At 38.0% G+C, this 20,026-nt stretch overlaps 1 protein-coding gene across 8 annotated transcripts in view; it reads right to left on the reverse strand.

Annotated features, from left to right (window-relative positions):
- Nucleotides 1-20,026, reverse strand: part of lrrfip1a (leucine rich repeat (in FLII) interacting protein 1a) — a 63,054-nt gene that overhangs the window by 38,201 nt on the left and 4,827 nt on the right. For all 8 annotated transcript variants that reach the window (XM_072440189.1, XM_072440185.1, XM_072440181.1 and 5 more), the window contains exon 2: nucleotides 3,611-3,697. In XM_072440189.1, coding sequence (XP_072296290.1) covers nucleotides 3,611-3,697 — 87 coding nt within the window. The remainder of the gene's footprint in view (nucleotides 1-3,610; nucleotides 3,698-20,026) is intronic.

A 20,026-nucleotide genomic window follows, 5' to 3' on the forward strand; every position in this document is an offset into this window, starting at 1 on the left:
AGTGTCTTTTACAATATTTTGCTCCAAATAATGGCCAACTCTTTAAAAAGTATATATCCAAATCTGGTGATGAACTGAATTGGATGAGTGGCGAAACGTCTCCACTCTTAAAAACGTTGACAGAATTTTTATTTTATTTTTCCATGGAACAAGAAATCCAAAATTGTGTAAGAAAAAAATAAGTTTGTCCTATATTACTAAACACAGACATTTCCAAAATCCGCGTGGTATCTCGAAGCAGTTACCATTGCGCTTATCAAAAAAAAAATAACGTTTCAAAGCCGACCACCAATTATTTCAAAAAACAATTCCCCAAATGTGTGGTGAGCCTTCGGTAGTAGCAGCTTGTCCTCATTGTAGGCGATTCCAAAACGTATCGTAGGTTTCGTTGAGCTCGTTTTCCTTTGTAAATTTGCCGCAAAAAAAGATTCCTCGGTCCGTCAGGTGTCTTTTCCGTGTCGTGTATCAAAACACAGCTTAGAAACGCTACGCTGTGCTGTTGCGCGGTTGAAACCATGAGCTGCTAATCTGCTGTATAATTCGTCTGAAGGTTTAAAGGGACAGGCTCCTGCTCTGGCCGTGACCGTGGTAATCCACAGCGCATGACCCACTCACCTCCACGGGCCTGTTGTGACTGAGGCTACAATAACACGGTAAGAAACGCAACAGACTTTACAGGACAAGGCCATTTCAAGGTAATTCACACGGTGCAAGAACTGATGGGACTTTGGGGTCTAGAAATAAAGATAAGGTGTACTTTATTAGACTCAAAAGGAAAAATTATACATGTATTTGACCAGTTTACACCCGGATTGTGGTCGGGGATCCGTACAGTTGAAGGTTTTGCCAAATGTTTATCCATCCAGGTCAAGTTAAAGGTCAATGGGCAATTTTGTACCCAATTTGTTGCATTTAATATAATAAAATCAGTTTTGCCACAGTACGGATGTATTGTAAAAGTGTCTAGTCGGGTGAAAATGTGCATTCTCTGCATCCAATTCTAGTGTTTTAAGCTCAGCAAAGTAGAAAGTGCATTTGTTTTTTTTTATTCCGCTATAGCACCTGTAATTAGGCCTGTCGCGATAATTACTGCAGCGTTTTATTGTTTAATAAATAACAAATGGAACAATATTTTTTGGGCTAGATGATATTGTGAGTGTTGTTTTGAAGATATGCAAAATTATAATATCAAGTACACTGATCATACTAAAAATGCAAAAAAAGATTTTAAAATAAAAAGAAAAAAATTGAAGGAAAAAAATAACAAAAACAAATAAATATTATAAAAAGTCTGCAATATTTCAAACGTAAAGAAGCAATTAAAATCAAAAAATCTATTCTGTTCTTTGTCAATTATCTTGCTTGCAGTTTTCTGTTCAGGTTGTGTGGTTTTTGTCAGAAAGCCAAACCAAACACAGATTAAAAACAAGGACACGTTGCATCAGGCGGATATAAACTCTTTCCAAAATATGTGAGCTCAAACTAAAGCCGCTGAGTTTTCTGATCATGTAGTGTCTTTGGTTGCATTTCTTCTAGATCTCATTAGCATATTGGGTGAAATTAAGCTCGTCATTAAAGTTCCCAGATACTTCCGCACCAATGACCTGATCAGAGATGGACTGAACAGGGTTAGCACTGTTTAGGACAAGATTGTTCAAACATTTGCACCTGGGACACATATTTACAGTTCACAGTTCAATTCTTATCAAAAAGACCAACTATGGCCATATCATCAACATATTTAAAGAGCTTAACGTTACTGTCTGTAAATTGCATATAGAGAGAACAGAACAGGTGACAACACACACCCCTGTGGTACTCCTGTATTAAGGATGATGTCAGAGTCAGGAAGTCTCTGAAACAGTAAATCAACCACATTCAAACAAAGGTGTAAGAAAAGAACACCAATTTTCAGTGTATTAAAAGTGGAAATCAGGTCGATAATCTTGTCTTTATTGTGTCAGTGGAAGTGATGTCACAATACTAACGTCTCAAACTCACTTTACACTTCAACACAGTGAATTTCCTAGAAGAGCTACAACATGGGGCCAAACAATTCTAACAAAACTACACCAGCTTTCCAGGTTTCATTTCCACATTGCAGCGTAGTGTAGCGTCGTGTTAACAGGTGAAGGAACAGGGTTTGAACCACAGGGGGCCTCTATTCTTAGACCGGAGTAATCCCATACACACAAACTACACAGAGTAACTTCAGTGAGACCAACAAGAGTTCAGATCTGCTCCTGTCTCAACACAAACACCTGCATTCATTCAGTAAAACTGGGAAATGTCACTATAATCAAGAGAAAAAGAGACACTAAATGCAGTTTAAATGCCCTTTGGACGATGGCCATAGTCAACACAGTCATTTCCAAATAAGCCCATAGTCATCCAAGTCTCTATCATCACTGTGTACGTATATAAAGTTGAAAATCTATCAAAAACATGGGCTTATTTATTGTGCTTTTCTCCTTTAGGGGCGTTTAATCCGAGAGTTTTATGGCTTCAGATCTCAGACTATTTCTTAATTTGGCCCAAGATCAATTGGAGAGTTTGAAGTTTAAAGATGATTAGTTTGGCTCAGAGACAGAGACGAGCAGTGGGAAAACTTAATGACATTGCCCATGAGTGCGTTCTTTTGATACGGAAACTAAACATTTCATATTTGTAACCAATTACCGGTAGAAGCTTTTTTTGTAACCATAAATGTCTGAACACGGTTGACATTGATGGTACTACATTGCCCATTAGTCACAGACAGCAAATCCCATCTTAAATGTTTTAAACAAACAAAAGAATGCCCTAAATATTGGTACAGTTAGCATAAATGTACAGTATGTTACAAAATGTGAAGTTTTTGTTCATTATAGTCTGGCAAAAGGACTTGTGTATAAAATGTTAGCATTACAAAGAGAGAAAACATTTAATTTACTCCTTAATTTACTTACTTAACATTGTCTAATTGATCACAGTTTATCTTGTGAGTGACAAACTTTAGGAAATCAAACTTGTCTGACTGAAAGGTTAACGTGAATGTGATTTAAACATCAAGATGAAAAAAGAACATTCCATTACTTTTTTTGGATTTTCAATTGAAATGACTATTGAAGATTTTAACTAATTCTTCTAGTTACTAATAAAACTAGAGGCGTCAAGATTAATGACAAAAAATATGTACGTTTTTAGTCAATATACTGTACTTTTCAACACAAAATAGTCCTTTCATTATGTTACCACGTGGTCTTAAATTTGATCTGATAAAGCTCAAAATCATTCCGTTTTGTTTGCAAAAATAAATATTACATCGATACTTGTTCAAATGTGTATCCAGTTTTAGAATTGATGAGTATGTGATGTGTTATATTTCTATCATGCGTTATCAGGAACACAAGTGACACAACAGCAGCTTCCTCTGCACAGGCCTCAGATAAAGACGACCTCTTGATAACCTCTGCCTCTCGCACCGTTTACGGATTTAAACTGGGGAAATCTCCGGCCGCGCACTTTGTCTTCACCTTTGGCCCTTGACCCGAGGCTTCCAGGATCCCCCAGCGCGCTACTAAAACGACGTATGAGGTGAAAATGGGTGTTATAGCGTGTGTTTCTTCACCTCTTTCTGCTGCCGCTCCAGCTCCTTCATACGGATCTCCCTCGCCTCCGCTCGAGCCGCTCGCTTCGCCGCCAGCCGCGCTTCGGCCTGAAAAGACAAGAAATCCCGTGAACGAATGAAACGAAAGGAAGTTCAGTGAGAAAGTGGCAAAGGAGAAGTAATTACAGTGGATTTTGAGTGTGGGAATTGAATGCAATGATAAAAAGTGCTGATTTGGCTTGTGAACAGTGGCAAGTTCTTCATTGGCGCCACTAGAAAGAGGAATTACTATAACAAAAGAGACAAAAGGGAAAATCTCCACATTATTTTGAAGTATCTTGATAATAATATTCAGACAATAACCAACAGAAATGTTTTTAAATTGGTCTTTAAATGTATTATTTGAGGTTTATAACTGTAAAATGTCCCACAAAAGTGTAGAACTATAACATTTCTACCTTTATTTGTACATTTACAAGCTACATTTTTCACAATATTTCAATAATCTGACCACCTTCAGTTTCCATATATAACGTGGTTTGACTGACATGAATTCAAAAAGAATGATCTTTCTAATCATCACAAAATATGGGGCAAGACTTGTTGTCCCAGTCTTAAAAATGCTGCGATATACGGGTTGGACTGTTTAAGAGTGCAGAGAGCAGCAACTTGACATGCTCCAACGTATTTGTAAAAAGTTATGATAAAATGTTAAACAAAGAGGACATGAACAAGTTTATGAATGATAAAATCTGGCATGGTGAATTTAAATACTTTTTTCCATTTTAGCTCAAGTCTGTGGGTCGATTATTAACTACTTTATCGCTGTTTTTTATACGTGCTGTGGAACATGTGTGCAGCACTTTAGTCAACTGTGCTGTGGCTCTATAAATACAGTCCAGCCATAAATAGAGTTGAGTTTACGTCAGATGCCCTTCCGGTCTTAATTACCGTTATACAGAGACGAGTGAGTAATGTGGGACTAACGAAGCATGAATGAACACTGGATTTATAATGAACAAATAGTTTAGTAAGAATGATACATACAAAAACACCCTTATTTAAGTAGTTACTAAGACTGCATAATTCTTAGTAAAATCTTTGTTTATAATTTATTAAGGCTAATCAATGTGTACGGTAGTTATTTGAATATAGGTGCTATAGATTACCTCCTGGCATTTATGTCACAGAAACACTACATTTCATATTGCCGTGGGTTTGGAGTAATTGATTCGTTTTCATTAATCAATCTACTGTATATTTATTAATCATATTTTAATAGTGATTGAGATTCAGTCATGTCTAATAGTCGATGATGTGCTAGTTTTCTTTTAATCAAAAAGTGCTATCAGCAAAATCATGTCGTTTGGGGCAGAGTTTGGACTTTTGCAGGAAGAATTTTGAGTTTTTCGTGTTAAACGGCACAGATTGAAAGCATATTTTGGCTCATGCTCATTGAATAAATACTGAAAGCCAATTTAGTTTTGTTTTTGAAAAGAAAAAGTGAATTAAAAAAATCGAGCACGAGCTGTTCAAGTACATTTGTTTTAATGCTATTTATCTTTTTGGTGCCAAATCGCCCTGCTCCAACTCACTATGTTATTAAAACCATTGAAAAGAACAAGCACTTATTATTGTCTGTCACCTATTGTCCACTACGTGTGACAAAGCTCCATTCAAATCCACAAAATGCTAATGTTTCATCCCAGCTGTGGCCGTACACTGGTGCATTGTGGGCAGTGGCTGTGCTCCCTCTGCTTCAGGACAAACGCACAATCCTTTTCCTTAAATGGAGTGTGTGAGTTTGTGTTCTGCGTCAAAGTATTTCCCCTCTCTCTCTCTCCCTCTCTGCTGTGGTGGTTTTACTGTGGCTTTAGGCGTGGTTAGTCTGAGAGTGACGTACTGCAGATTCATGCATTTCCTCATGACATTTTAGAACCAGCTTTCCCTTTTTTCCAACAAGTTTTTAATTGGCTGACGGGTGCTGGAAGTGTTTTTTGAACGAGTGTAATCAGAGAAGAAGTATTATGGATCTAGTGTGGTCCACGGTCTAAAATAAGTCTAACACGAGTCTAAATACAACTGCACCAGAAGCCAGCGCTAATCAAGAACATGAGCTGTGACTAATTGACTACTAGAATAATCCTGGACTATTTTGACCATCATTAGTCGTTATCTGGAGTATGAACAGAAACCAATCAAAACAGGCTTTATCACAAATATAGCGCTGTCATTAGAGCTGGGTTGAAATAATCGATTTTCCAATTTTTAATCGATTCGCATATTAATGACCGATTATCGATTTGTACGTCCAAAGATCGATTTTTTTTAATTTATTTTTTTAATATTATAATTTTTTTATTTTTTTTTAAATTAAAATTATTTTCTACATTTCCCTCAGTGAACTTCAATCTACCTTCAAGAAAGATAATTCAGGACTCCTGGATTATCTTTCTTGAAGGTAGATTGACCCTTAACCTTTTCATCAGTCTTCCATCAGTAACTACCAATACTTCTAAGATTTGCTGTTTAATATTGATATAATACTAGTTTTAATATGTTGCTTCTCTACACAGTCATGAAGTGAAGGAAACGGTTCAAATACATTTTTCATTTTTAATAACATTAACCCCCGGATCGAATCAAAATCGGATCGAATCGGAAATCAGATCGAAATCGGAGTGAATCTGATGGGATCTGAGAAATCGGAAAAAAATAGATTTTGAAACGTAAAAATCGGAATCGAATCGATTCTTGAAATTTGAATCGAAACCCAGCTCTAGCTGTCATTAAATCAATGAAAAATACTTTTACTTCAGCATATTTTGGCTTTAACTGGTTAATTTTAGTGGAATAAAAATACCATTACCCAAAATTTGGCTTGATGCTGTTGCAAATTGCAGCTATTTGCCAATATCGATATTTAGATATGAAAATTCATTCCAAATCTAGTTTAGTTAAGTTCACAAATTGACTTCACAAGTAATAAAAACAGCAACAAAAAGTATTTATTTGGGATATAAAATAGCTTGTAGCATGATATTGTACAGATATGGCCATATTTTCAGCCTAATTGCTCTTCTGCGTCTATTTTTACTATAATAAAGAAAATCAGTTGATATTGGCCAATACTGAACCCGATATCATCACCATCCCTAGAAAATAAGTCACATTTGAAATCATTTACTAGTCTACAAATACATTTATTTATTTTTTAATATTGCTTACAAGTCGACTGCTAAAATAATTGTTGTTGCAGCCCTTAGTTATAGCTGAACTACACAGGGCCTACACTGGGCCTACACTGGGCCTACACTGGGCCTACACTGGGCCTACACTGGGCCTACACAGGGTCTACACACGGTCTACACACGGTCTACACACGGTCTACGCTGGGACTACGCTGGGACTACGCTGGGACTACGCTGGGACTACGCTGGGTCTACGCTGGGTCTACGCTGGGTCTACGCTGGGACTACGCTGGGACTACGCTGGGACTACGCTGGGTCTACGCTGGGTCTACGCTGGGACTACGCTGGGACTACGCTGGGACAACGCTGGGACTACGCTGGGACTACGCTGGGACTACGCTGGGACTACGCTGGGACTACGCTGGGACACTGTTTTTCCTAACCACGTTTACAGTAGCCATTGGCCATTTGTGCAAAGTGAAAATTATGAAATGGCTGGAGTAAATCAGAAACAGATGTGACCTGAAGACTATTTTTAGTCTTTCCCTGAAAGTATCTCGTTACATTACGAGCCTAAAATAGCAAACGCCCGGAGACATTTACCATCTGTTTAAAAGCTGAAATATGAAAAGGCTGTGCAGAAGAAGTGCTTCAGTGGTTTAGATTTTATCCTGTACAAACAACAATAATGTCTCTTCAAGCAGATCGTGAGGTCAGACTCTAGAGGGGCTTTGTGTGCCTGGAATATTCCACAGTATGGCATTAAACTAATCTATCCAATCCGACAAGGGTATGATTTCACAACTATTTGGTCAAAGTGCCAACAAATAAATAATGGTGATCAGTTCATGTTGTGTTTTTCAATCCATTTTTGTATAAAACGACAAAACGATGAAAAGGACACATGTTATGCTAAATTAACCTTTTTTTTTAAACCATGTGCTAACATTGTTCTCTCAACAAAAACATGCTTGCGGTAGCATTTAGCTTCAGTCCCGCTAATTTGATAAATCCCGTTTTTAAAATTCCAGAGCGTCAAAAACACTCTGAATCTCCCCAATCTGTGAATCATCTTCAGACTCCTTCTGTGCTTTTCTCCCGTCCAATCACGATCAGTACAACTGCGTGGCCACCTAGCATCTCAGAAAACGATCCAGTCCTTTATTATTAACCTGTGTAATTCCCTCTGCGGCCAGTAGATGGTGTCAAAATTCAGTTAATGCCTTGGGAAACAGCACAGAGATACAGATGTTAATTCTGTTTTTATCAACTTTTTTTGTGCTAAACCATGTGATGTGGTTTACACCATGTGTGAAGGTACTCAAGAGCACGTTGAAAGGTTGATAACGACACAAATAATGCATCATATTTGTCCTTTAAAAGACATATATTCACAACAGCAGAAAGGAGAAGTTATCTGAACAGAAGGCTTCTTGCTGCATGAACGAATGAAGCGGTTACTCGCCCTACAGCGAAGAGATGTTGGGCTTCGAGTGTGAAAGACGTCTTGTACTTTCTGAACACACTTGCCAAATGGAAATGTTCATGAAGCGTGATCACAGAGGAGTCAATTGAACATGTAACGGTTTCCACACTGGTCCTGGTTTGGTCTCAATCCTATTCGGAAATATCGTAAAACATAATAAATTAACTGAACTCCCTCATGAAATCTGACGCAGGTAGAATTCAATATATTATTAAATGGAAAAAGCAGCATCCAGAAGTCTACATCTGGACGATAATTCTGGGCTCATTTTGCAGGTCGAGTGCGTCGTTTGGCTGCCTCCTCCTCACAGTAGTTCTCCTGCAGACTCTTAAATACAGCGCTCTGATTATTTGCACATGTCGGACTTTCTCTGATGTAAAAGGGTTACGTAAAAGTTGAACCGCAGTCGATGCGGATTAAAGCTACTTCTTTGGCATCTAAATGAAATATCTGTAATGACTCGACTATAAACTTAGTGTCACACAGAAGAACTGCAATGAATAATTGACTAATAGTGACTAATAGTGACTAATCGGCTATAGAAAATAATCGTAGTTGTAGATTGATATTCGTAATAGTCATCTAGACGATACAGACTTTAAAACACCTACAAAGACGGCGGCCTTATTAAATCAAATTTCAAAAACGGCCCAAACTTTTGGCCAGGGTGAGACTTATACTCCGGAGCGAGTATGTGATGTTATTTATTATTTTTACACTGACAACCACAAGAGGGCGCTCTAGGCTCTAAGTGACACAGAAGAAGAATCTGCACTTCCTCTTCCTCCAGAGTTGTGGAGTTGTTTAGAAGTGACACAGAGGAAGAAGAATTCAATGGATTTAGTGATTTGGGGTAAAACTGATGCTTTGGTAAACTTGTTAGCATGTTCTTTATGCTATAGTTATGTGACTCTGGGCTCACTCCGGTGAGAAACTTTGTAAGCCGTTTTCTCAGTGAAAGGGTTTGAGAGTTGTTTACATTCAAATGACCACAACTTACTCAAATATTATCAGATCTACATGAGTGAGACATCATTGGAAAGCTTTGAATTCACACTTTCAGAATCTGTGAATAACTCAAAATGTCTCCGGGTAGACATGTAACTGGATTGGCCACGTTCAGTCACATATTCACCATGTTCTCTAATGTTATTATTTTAAATTGTATTTCAAGATTAAAGTCTGTTCTTGGTCTTAGATTTTAGCAAATTCATTTCCCCTAAAAATACTTATAAAAACGTATACCCCAGTGTGACTTACATTTGTTTTTTTCCTTCTCTATTATGCATTTTTTGGCTGGTGCGTCTTGTACTCCGGTGCGACTTATAGTCAGGAAAATATCAGATTTGTATCAATATTGCACTGTATTTGTAAATATTCTCCATCTAAAAGCCTTCACTCACCACAGTTACGCCTTCATCTGGTTAAAAATGTAGACTATTAAAAGTCAACTAGTCAAAATAACAATATCGCTGACAAGTCAACGGCTAAAATAATTGTTAGTTGCAATGCAGCTTTAAAAATGAAGCTTCGGAGTAGACGAAACTCCACTCGCTTCCATTTCGTCACTGCTATTTTTTACTTTCCCACATGAACGGGACCAATTCAGCACATTTCAATGGGTCGGTTCTCCTGAGAGCCCATGAGCTGGGTCAACACAAAGCGCTCTGATTTATTACGAGGAGCATTGAACCTTTGTCATCTTCAAACTTATGTTGAGGACACAAAAACAATGTAAAGTCGTAAATTTACTGTCAAACAAACTGCTGATTGCACTTCCTCTGGGTTTTCTACACTTTTTAGACGGCTTTGTGCTGTTGTCAGTCACTTATTGATGGAGGTTGATGCAAGATGTTAGAAAAGTAAATAAAATGGGCGTTATAGTGGCAATGTAAAAGGCAGAAAACTAAATAGTAAGCAGAAAACTAAATAAACAAGTGATAAAGTGTGAAAGTGCGAGGGCTGCCAAATTTGGATTTAATCAAGATCCAGTTGTTTCAAATCTTCAAAGATCCACTTTTTAATTGAGGTCTAAAGCCAATCCTTTGTCAGTAAAAGCTTGTGGTTTTGAGTTAAGAGTCAAATAAATTTGACACCTTATATTTCAATAACTTTTTAAAAATCTGTCTTGTTTATGTTGATAAAATCAGCACTGAAAGCCATATTTATCCGTTTTTACTAAACATCAAATAGAAAATTGTGATCAATAAATGAGTAAAAATAAATAAATGCTTTGCTCTAAGAAAATGGCAATAATTTTCATTGATTATATTGTTTCGATATTTCCATCACTTGAATACGTTTTCGATATCCCCACTGAATTGGGATAAAGATTGTTTCATTGCACAGCTTTCATTCAAACTCTGTATAACTTTATAATAATAATAATAACTTTTATTTATATAGCGCTTTTCAGTGACCCAAAGACGCTTTCACGGCTCAAACTAGAACTCAAAAGCTTTGTGACTTTACAATTTATTAAAAGCAACACGATTTCGCCGGTGACTCAAGGTTGATTAAGTAAATATAAAAAGCTCTTCAAACTAGTTTCTCGGCCGGTTAAATGTGGGACAAGGAGAATGTGCGGCGTCCCCACCGCAGCGCCCACATGCCCCGGATACCAGTCAGTAACATTTATTTAAATGGTGATGACAGATGCAGGACTAAAGAGGAAACTTCTAGCCTACTCTGCTCTCACAATTAAAGGTTTGTGATGTTACTTTCCTGGTGATGACTTTAGGGATGTCAATATTACTCTGATAATTCTAGTAATCGTGATCATTTCGGTTATATGATCGTAAAAACTAATGATTGTGAGAATCATAGGCAGCAACAATGAGTAATTTCAGTTAAAACTATTCTCCAAAAAAGCCAAACTACATGTAAAGTACTTTTATCTGGCACTTTGTGACAATATCATTACCTTTTCATTTAGAAAGTTTGATTTCATAAAGCTAAACGTGTGAACGAAAGCAAATAATCATAAAACTGTGAGGTTTATTATCATTATTGTTTCTTCTCACAGTAATTGTAAAACATTATATATCGTGACATCCTTTTTTGGCATTCGACATTTATTTATTCAGTTACAGGTGTTTATTATAAAAAGATATCTTGAAAAACACAGTTTCTTATGGTCAGCGAATGGGCTTGCCTCGCCACAGATCTGACCTGTAACTTGGCCCAGTGGCGTCACCTGCCGTCTCCAAGGAGATAGAGCTGTTTATTGCCATACGGTGGAACATTACAGGCATTAACATAGGGATGATACAGTGCCTTGTCGGACAACTAACTTCACTAAAACTGTTGAGATGATTCTATTTAAAAAACTCAAAATGAAACAAACTGTAAGTAACATCGCTGACTACACTCCCGCTTCTCGTTTATTGTCCGGGTCACGGTGCGCTGTTGACAAAATGGAAAAGTGTAGTTCCTTTTACAGGGGTCAGAGGGTGTGGCTGTGAAAAACACTCTGAGACATGAGTCAAACTCACTGACTGACTTTTCTCACATTTACTCTTCTGCTTTTACACAAATATTTATACATAATATGCTATAAAGTGCAGCTCGTTTCAAAACTATCCGCAATGTTCAATGTATGCCAGTGAAGTAAAACAACAGGGAAACTAAACATTAATATCGTCACAATTGAAGATTTTTTGGTGATTAAATAGCTTTTCAGCACGATTATTACTTGATTATTATTTGGCCTTTAAGCTTCATTTTAGGTTAAACACGTTCTATGCACTTCAGGCACTAAAAAGGGAGGTTTATTGACCTTGCATTCCTCTCATTGTGAAATCGTGTGAATATTTGAAATGGTCCAGGAGTCAAGTTCAGTCAGTTTGGCTTCAGCACATTAGGATTATATTGCATTTTTACATTTACACGTGTGCAAAAAGTCAAACAAAATATAAGAATTGTTTCTATTAGTGCACAATAAAAAAAAGTTTTATTTGGAAGAAGGATTATGGGCCGGTTTAAATCGCTTGGAGGACCTGATTTGGCCCCCGGACCTTATGTTGAATAGCCCTGCTTTATGGGAATGCTGATGTTGCGATTGCTAAATTTCAAGATTAGCATGTAATGTTGTCTCCAAGTCAATCTTCAGTAAATATAATCTTCTCCCTTGACTCCTCGATTCACTAAAGTAAAACATTTTCCCTCAAAGCTCGGGCTGAACCACAAACTCAGAGCAGCAGCTGTGCGGCCGTCAGCTCTGCAAACACACGGTTACCAAACGTGCTACTGAGAGGAAAATAAATAAATAGACCTTTCAGAAAACATTTGAGCAAGAAGCTGGAGCAATGTAAGCAGTGAATTTCCAAAGAGCTGGAGACATGGGACAAAATCAGAATTTCTCAACAAACAGGAAAGAATGAATGTGGTTTAAGTTAAATTAGACTCAGACGACAATGTAATATCATAGTCACAATTTAAATGTTATTATGAACACCAAGTGGAAGCTTTGTGTTTCCTTAAAGAAGTTATAAAGCGTCTGAGAGCTGATACTTCACAGTAATTAGTCAAATCCACCTGTTCTCACCTACTAAAACCACCAATTTCATTTTTATTGCCACAAACAAACACAATACAAATCCTGAACAACTACAGAACACTTTTCCCAACGTTAAATCCAGCTTACATCATCGTTACGACATGAGGATCGCGCTGAAATTCTAAAATGGTGAAACCTTTTACTCGGAAGACGTGGTTTATGTCAAAACCGTACGCATGATGCATGATGGGTAAAAGCGTGACTGGAAGTAACCCCAACGGCAGCAGCAGACAGAGGTGAGGTGTGGGGTAAGGTTACTGCCCCTGTGTGATTTATGTTTTCGTGTGGTTCTAAGTATACAGTTTAGACCTGGATACAAGCCCTCGTGACTTATAGTGACGGCGGCGTAAACAAGCAGCTGCACGCCCGTTCAAACCAAGACTAAAACATACGAAAAACCCTGCGCAGCATCCAACGGACAACTGACCCTGTTATAGCACCGTTTCCTCATCAAAACTGCTTGTATTCTGCTTCATTCACACTCATTTAATTAATCCCGTTTACAAGGTTGCGCTCAGAAATCAGTTTCAAATTTCACCGTATAATTCCATCACAGGTAGAAATCTGGAGTCTTCCTGTGCAGGTTTTATGCACAAAAAACATCTAAACTAAACTCGTTCCGACATCAAATCGCGTTCGTCACAACTGTGTGCTTAGCACGTCGGCTAGTTTTTGGGTTCGTTTGCCATGATTTATAGCCACTGTGCTAACACCAATTCCAAGTACAGTGGAGTGAAAGTGACGCAACGAATGTGAATGACATGCCAAGGCTTTCGAAAGGTACTCCAGAGCATGTTTTAAAGGCCAATAACAATACAAACGATACGTAACGTGTCCTTTCATTTTGTTGTGGTTTTAGCCTCCAGTTAGCAGACGTAGCTCACATCTGGAGAATGGGGCAGGAGAACTTTGGGCTGCATAAACGTATAATTGTGAAACATCAAGGCCATGGCAGCACAGCAAAGCGGCAGGCTTTTAGATAGGATCTGAAAACACGGGGGCCGACTAGGCGAAAAAACAAGTAGCTTCGGCATTCTCCAGACCACGGCTCAGCAGCCAATCAGAGCCAGGCACACAAATTTCGTCGACCAATCAGCGCACGGCAGGCAAATTTTCACTTGTAAACAGTAAACTGTAATGGCGGATATTGTCAAATGCTTCCCGACCCGATTTAATGATAATATTCCCTTTTTTTCTAAGAGTTATTAATAAAATGGCCGTCCCTGCACTCGAAAATGCCCGTCCACATTTTAAAATACCCCGTCCAAAATAAGGGAAGACGGGTCTCTATCTAAAAACCTGCAAAGCGGTCCCGAGTCCGATTCCCAGGTCGAGTTGGGCCTTTTTATTGTGATTTTTGCATTCAATGGTCCCCACACGTGAACCCAAACATGCACAGTGGGCTAACCGTAGGAAAGGTAACTCTGAAATACGCGCTGGAGCTTGGTGCCCCGGGGCGCTGGCACTGCGGTCGCCCAGTGGAATTAAAAATGTGTCAAACGCAGAAGTCCCCAACACATGCGCAATACACCTTAAACCCCTGGATAATGCATGGTGGGCCTTTCATTTATCACTCAAACATCGGGTCATTGTACATTTCAAAACGGTAATTACGTTCACTTTATTTCGATACACATTCAGTCCACTTCAAATCCGTATCACCCACAGTTTGCCGCCCTCCCCGACCCCGGCGCTCTGGCCTGGAGTTCTCTGACCGCGCTGAACAAACAGGAAGCAGTTTGCGATTACCATCTCCCAAATGATGTCACACACAGGAAGCCCCGGTCCACTCCCTTATAAGGAGACGCGAGTCAGAGCCACAGGTCGACACACAGCTAATTGTTTTCTCGATGAATACTTATGCGTGTTTTGTGTGGCAAGGAAAAAACAAAAAAAGCAGTGGAAAAAGCCAGTCAGTGCCAGCTAAACGCAAGACAAGTGGATTGATGTTAAATAACGTGGTCTGGTTTAGAGGTTGTTGTTTGACCCTGGAGTATTAAACATTAACAGTGCCACTTTGTGCTGGACTGTTGCTTTCAGTGCTGTTTTGAGGTGGTTTCTAAGTTTCTGTAATGTCCGGGAAATACGTCAATAGCTGCCCAATAAGTTGCCATAAGTAATCAATGATTGCCTATTATTACATTGTGTACACAGTAAAGCATTCATAGCATTTGTATTAGAAGAGGAACCGCTCAGTTGGGCCGGACAAAGCGTCACACGCAAGAGTCAACACAACAGACAATGTGTCCAAAACGAGTAAAGACGTCATTGAATAATCGTTAACCGAGCACACACAGACTCCAGATGCCATGTGCAGAGAGTGTATGTTTCAGGACGAAGCAGGAATGACATCAATATTGTGTATTTTGTCCGTACGTATACTCGATCAGGGCGTCTTCAATCACTTTAGGGTCAAATTCTGTCAATAATTCACTGCTGTTTGCGAGATAAACATTTGACTGATGAATCAATTATCCAAATGATTGATAGTAGAAGCCCTACAATAGTCTAATTCAGGAGGAATGTTTTACCAGTTTAGCCATAGAATAATACTTTTTATTTAACCACTTGCAAGTAACTACATCAAACTTTAGTGTTACGATTATTGTGAGAAAAAACATCCCGATATAACGATTATTCATGTTTATTGAGACTGTGTTCCTTAACTTTGTGACTGACTTTACAAAACTGAACTTTCTGAAAGACAAAATAAAGTTACATTTGACAAAAACCGACAGATTAAATCAAGTTCTTTACATTTAAGTCTATTTTTTGGAAGATAGATTGAATCAAAAACACTTAATTCAGCTTCTGAAATTCTCATAATACGTTTTTGGTTCTTATGATTATATTGTGACCTGAATAATCACGATCATCGATGAACAAGGAACTAATCTTGTCATCCCTTCTTGCATATTCGACCCACAAGTTGTGTATCGTCGAGCTCTGCGACCAACAGGGACACAAAACGAACCACTAATCTAACAAAAAAAGCATGCGACAAAATCTGGTTCTTCAAGTTTGAACCGTTCCACAAAGTCTAATCTACATCTAAACACAATAGAACAAACAAATGAATCAGACAAACGATAAACCAATAATCTGCTCAAAAAAAGGACGAAAATCAAGCAAAGTGTTGTCTAAGATCTTCAAAACACAACACAAAATCAAGAGTTCACTACTAATTTTCAGATACACTGCATTTAATCTGTCAATAAAGAAAACCCACCAGTGAAACTCCATTGACCTAAATGTCAGAGCAGTTATCAGTTCTTTCCAGCGGGCCTCACATTCAGGACCAGACGTCTGCCGCTGCCAATATTTATCGGGAGTTAAATATAACACCAGCGGTCAGTTTGTGCCGACAGAGCCCGCGGGGGCAAAGGGTGCACGATAAGGCACAAAGAGAAGCAGTGAAAAGAGGCTCCCGCTTCAGGCAAACGCACAAAAACCCAGGCTCTGCTGCCGTGAATGGAGCGGTAACGTAATACCAACGTGAAAAGAGAGAGGAGCGATACGAGGCCGCGGGCGCAAGGCGGCGTCTCGCCCGGCGCTCGTGTTTTTAAAAGTGTGGAGAAAGTGTGGAAAACAACAATACAACACGCGACGTTCATATGATCTTGGTCTAATCCTGCTGCACGACGGGGGACACACATTTTCACGTATACCGTATTTTTCGGACAATAAGTCGCACCTTTTTTCATAGTTTTGGCCGGGGTGCGACTTATACTTATATACTTGGGAGTGATATTATTTCTTATTTTCACACTTGCAACTGCATTTCATACTCCAGTGCAACTTATGTTTTTTTCTTCTCTATTATGCATTTTTTGGCTGGTGCGATTTATACTCCAGTGCAACTTATAGTCCAGAAAATACGGTAGTTTCTGTTTTTAAAGGCGGTCGTTGAGTGGGAATGTCAAGGTTATTAATCGATAATTGTGATTATTAAAGTCACAATATTGTTGTAAATACTAAAATAAACTATCGTTGTGACGTTTTTAAAAGAAGAGTTATGTGTTTGGTTTTTCAAACAATTTTCAAACAATTTCAAACAAATTTAGGTCTTTTTTTTTTGTTCAATTAAGAGAAATGTGACAATTTTAGAAGCAAAATTAAGTCCTTTGTGCTCTGCCCTTCCTCAAAAAAGTAAACCTAAACGTTAAGTGCTTTTTTTTATGTCAAATTAATCTTTCAGAAAGTTTGATTTCATAAAGTAAGTCAGCTATTGAGGAGCGGCAGAAAACAAGGAAAGAAAATGTAGGATTTTATTGTCATTTTGGTTGCAAATAATAATAATTCTCACAATAATAGTGACGCTAAAATTAGAAGCCGTGACATCCCCATCATTGACTAAGGGAAGTCTACGTAGACTAAAGTCATTCCAAGTGAATCGACTAAAAGAGGGCGTGGCACTGGCAAACGCTCTCAAATGAACCAGGATCCTGTGCAAAACCCTCGGTGTGCTCCAGAACTCCTGCTAGTGTCCATGTCTACTCCTGTTCTCTTTCATGCCGTCGTGCGAAAAAATCCTTCAAATCAACACACCTCGAGACTCCATCGACCGATTAATCGACAGAGCGACTGGATGTCCCCGGCCTTATAACATCCGAGTCGGTAACACGCCCAGAGTCCCAGAATATTGCAGTTATTTACGCGTCCTGAACTCGTTTGGCTCACGCAGACTGAAGAGCAGACGTTCCTCCTTTAAAACAGGATTCGGAGCGGTGGATCAGTCAAACGGCCACACCCAACACAGATCTCCAAACGCCGTTTACTTAGTCGTCTGTGTCAACAATGAAGTAAGTAATGGTTTGTACTGGTAATCGAAAGTGAGGAAAGAGGAACAGAGATTGCACCTGTAAAACCTCATTCCTCCTCTTTATTTTCCTTTCGTTTAACTCATTTCTCTCCCTGTTTGGACTTAAAATAAGCAAGAATCAAGAAGTATATCTATTTTTTACTTTACTTGAAAGCATATTTGATCCTTTTTTAAATAAAACGTTCATCATAGTTAAAAGAAATGATGAGTTTAGCCTAAAATAACATATTTTACACATCAGAATGTCCCTCAAACTGCACTTTCACTTTTACTGACACAGTTTCCCTAGAATATTATGAATGACTCAGTTACTTGGCAACAGACAACAACAACAACAACAATATAAACGGGGCAGGTTACATCAGTAAGTATGAATTAATTACACATTTACGTCACATGATCACAGCTAACATCTGCGCTACACAACAGTTCTGTACGAGATTCCAATTAACTGTATAAATTAAACAAATCACAGACACAATTAAATAATAATAATGATGATTAAAGCTTTTTTGTGATAAAAACAAACAAACTTTTGATTAATTGTTTCCGCCCTTGAACTTTCTGAAGAAAAAAAAAAAAAACATGATACAAATAAATTGAATGACAGTTTGAAGGACAAAGTGAACTAAAATGTTAAGATTTATAGAATTAAATATTTCCTAAAAAGTATAATTATATATAATAGCTTGTTTTTTAGGTTTATAATTTTACTTCCTGTTTATAATTGATGATATCACACCAGGAAAACTCTAATTTAATTATAATCAAATACAAATAGATGAGAGCAACTTTATGTTGTTGAATTATTGTTTGGAGAGTCAAAGAAGTAGTTTTATTTAGTATAAATTATGCATGAACTTTGACTGGAATGCGTGTCCCTGGTGTGACGTCACTTCCTGTCATTTTCTACATACTTTTCTCCACAAATACCAACTCGATTGGCACAAAAACTATAATTTACATGTACAGCAGGTATAAATATGCAGAATAAAGTCAAAATTACAAAATGGTAAAGCCTGTCATACGTCACATTAAATACATAACTTGGATTGCTTTTCCACGATGACAGTGATTCCTCTTTACGTTTAAACCGCCTGAACCACAGGTAGGACTATTCTATATCTGTTTAAACATCACCGAGAGCATTAGCACACACTTTGGTTCATTTGACCTTCAGCTGGTGGAACAGACCGTAACTCAGTGTTGATTCTGTCACAAAACAAACAGCACTTTTTCACTGCCACACGGCGACCACAGACAGTTGTACCGTCGCTGTATTCTTAAATTAAAACAATCTAACAAACTATCCTCTTTCCCTTTTGTGCACAAACATCACATGAAAAAAACCCATCAAATAGAAACACATTATAGGCTAAAAATGCTAAGTAAACGCTAGCGGAAATCACGTTCGGTAATGAAAAGGAATCTGCGCCAAATAATTAGCACAAATAGTGTGAAATAATATGGACAAAACTGAGAATCTTGCAGTTGTTGTGTTTCGGTAAATCTCTAAGTACGTCACGGGTAGAAAGTGTTATTCCTGTATTTCTCCATTCACAAAGTGTGCAAAACATGAACCTCAACTACAATTTACAGGCACATTTAACAGACAATATAGCGAGACATTCCTTTCCTCCCGGGATAACGTCACAAGAACTTAAAACAAAGTAAAACGTGTATTAAAACAATAAATGAATAAATTTTTTTGTGTAAATGATGAAAGATTTACGTGTTGTCACAGAGACTAAAACAAACTCATGCCAACACCTGTGGCCACGCCCGCTTCGTGGGCAGTTGCTCCTTGTCAGTTGGTTCAGTTTAAATAAATAAAGTTAATGAAAAAACAATTATATCATTGCATTATATCTAACATGTTCAAACGTGTCATTACTTCTCACCACCTCGGGAACCTCGACGATACAAAACACTGATGTTTCCATGGAATCGGATTAGAGCTGTAGTCGATTAAAACGACACAAAAGACACGCCGCGCTGACCGATTAATCGAATAGACATGGGGATGTACCTGTAATGTTAGCCAAGTCTTCCCACTTACAAAAGAGGGTGATATTCAAAGTTGATATTGATGAAAGAAGAAAATTTAAGAAAATACTAGTTAAAAATGTGTATTGTTATGATCCGACCTAAACTGCACTATTTACCGTATTTTCCGGACTATAAGTTGCACCTTTTTTCATAGTTTTGGCCGGGGTGCGACTCATACTTATATTTATACTTATATACTTATACTCCGGAGCGACTTCTATGTGATATTATTTGTTCTTTTCACACTTGCAAATACATTTCATACTCCAGTGCAACTTATACATGATTTTTTCTTCTCTATTATGCATTTTTTGGCTGGTGCGACTTATAC

Source organism: Eucyclogobius newberryi, unplaced genomic scaffold (assembly GCF_026437365.1).
Source record: "Eucyclogobius newberryi isolate DKJ021-1_F unplaced genomic scaffold, fEucNew1.0.hap1 SCAF_112, whole genome shotgun sequence".
Lineage (NCBI taxonomy): Eukaryota > Metazoa > Chordata > Actinopteri > Gobiiformes > Gobiidae > Eucyclogobius > Eucyclogobius newberryi.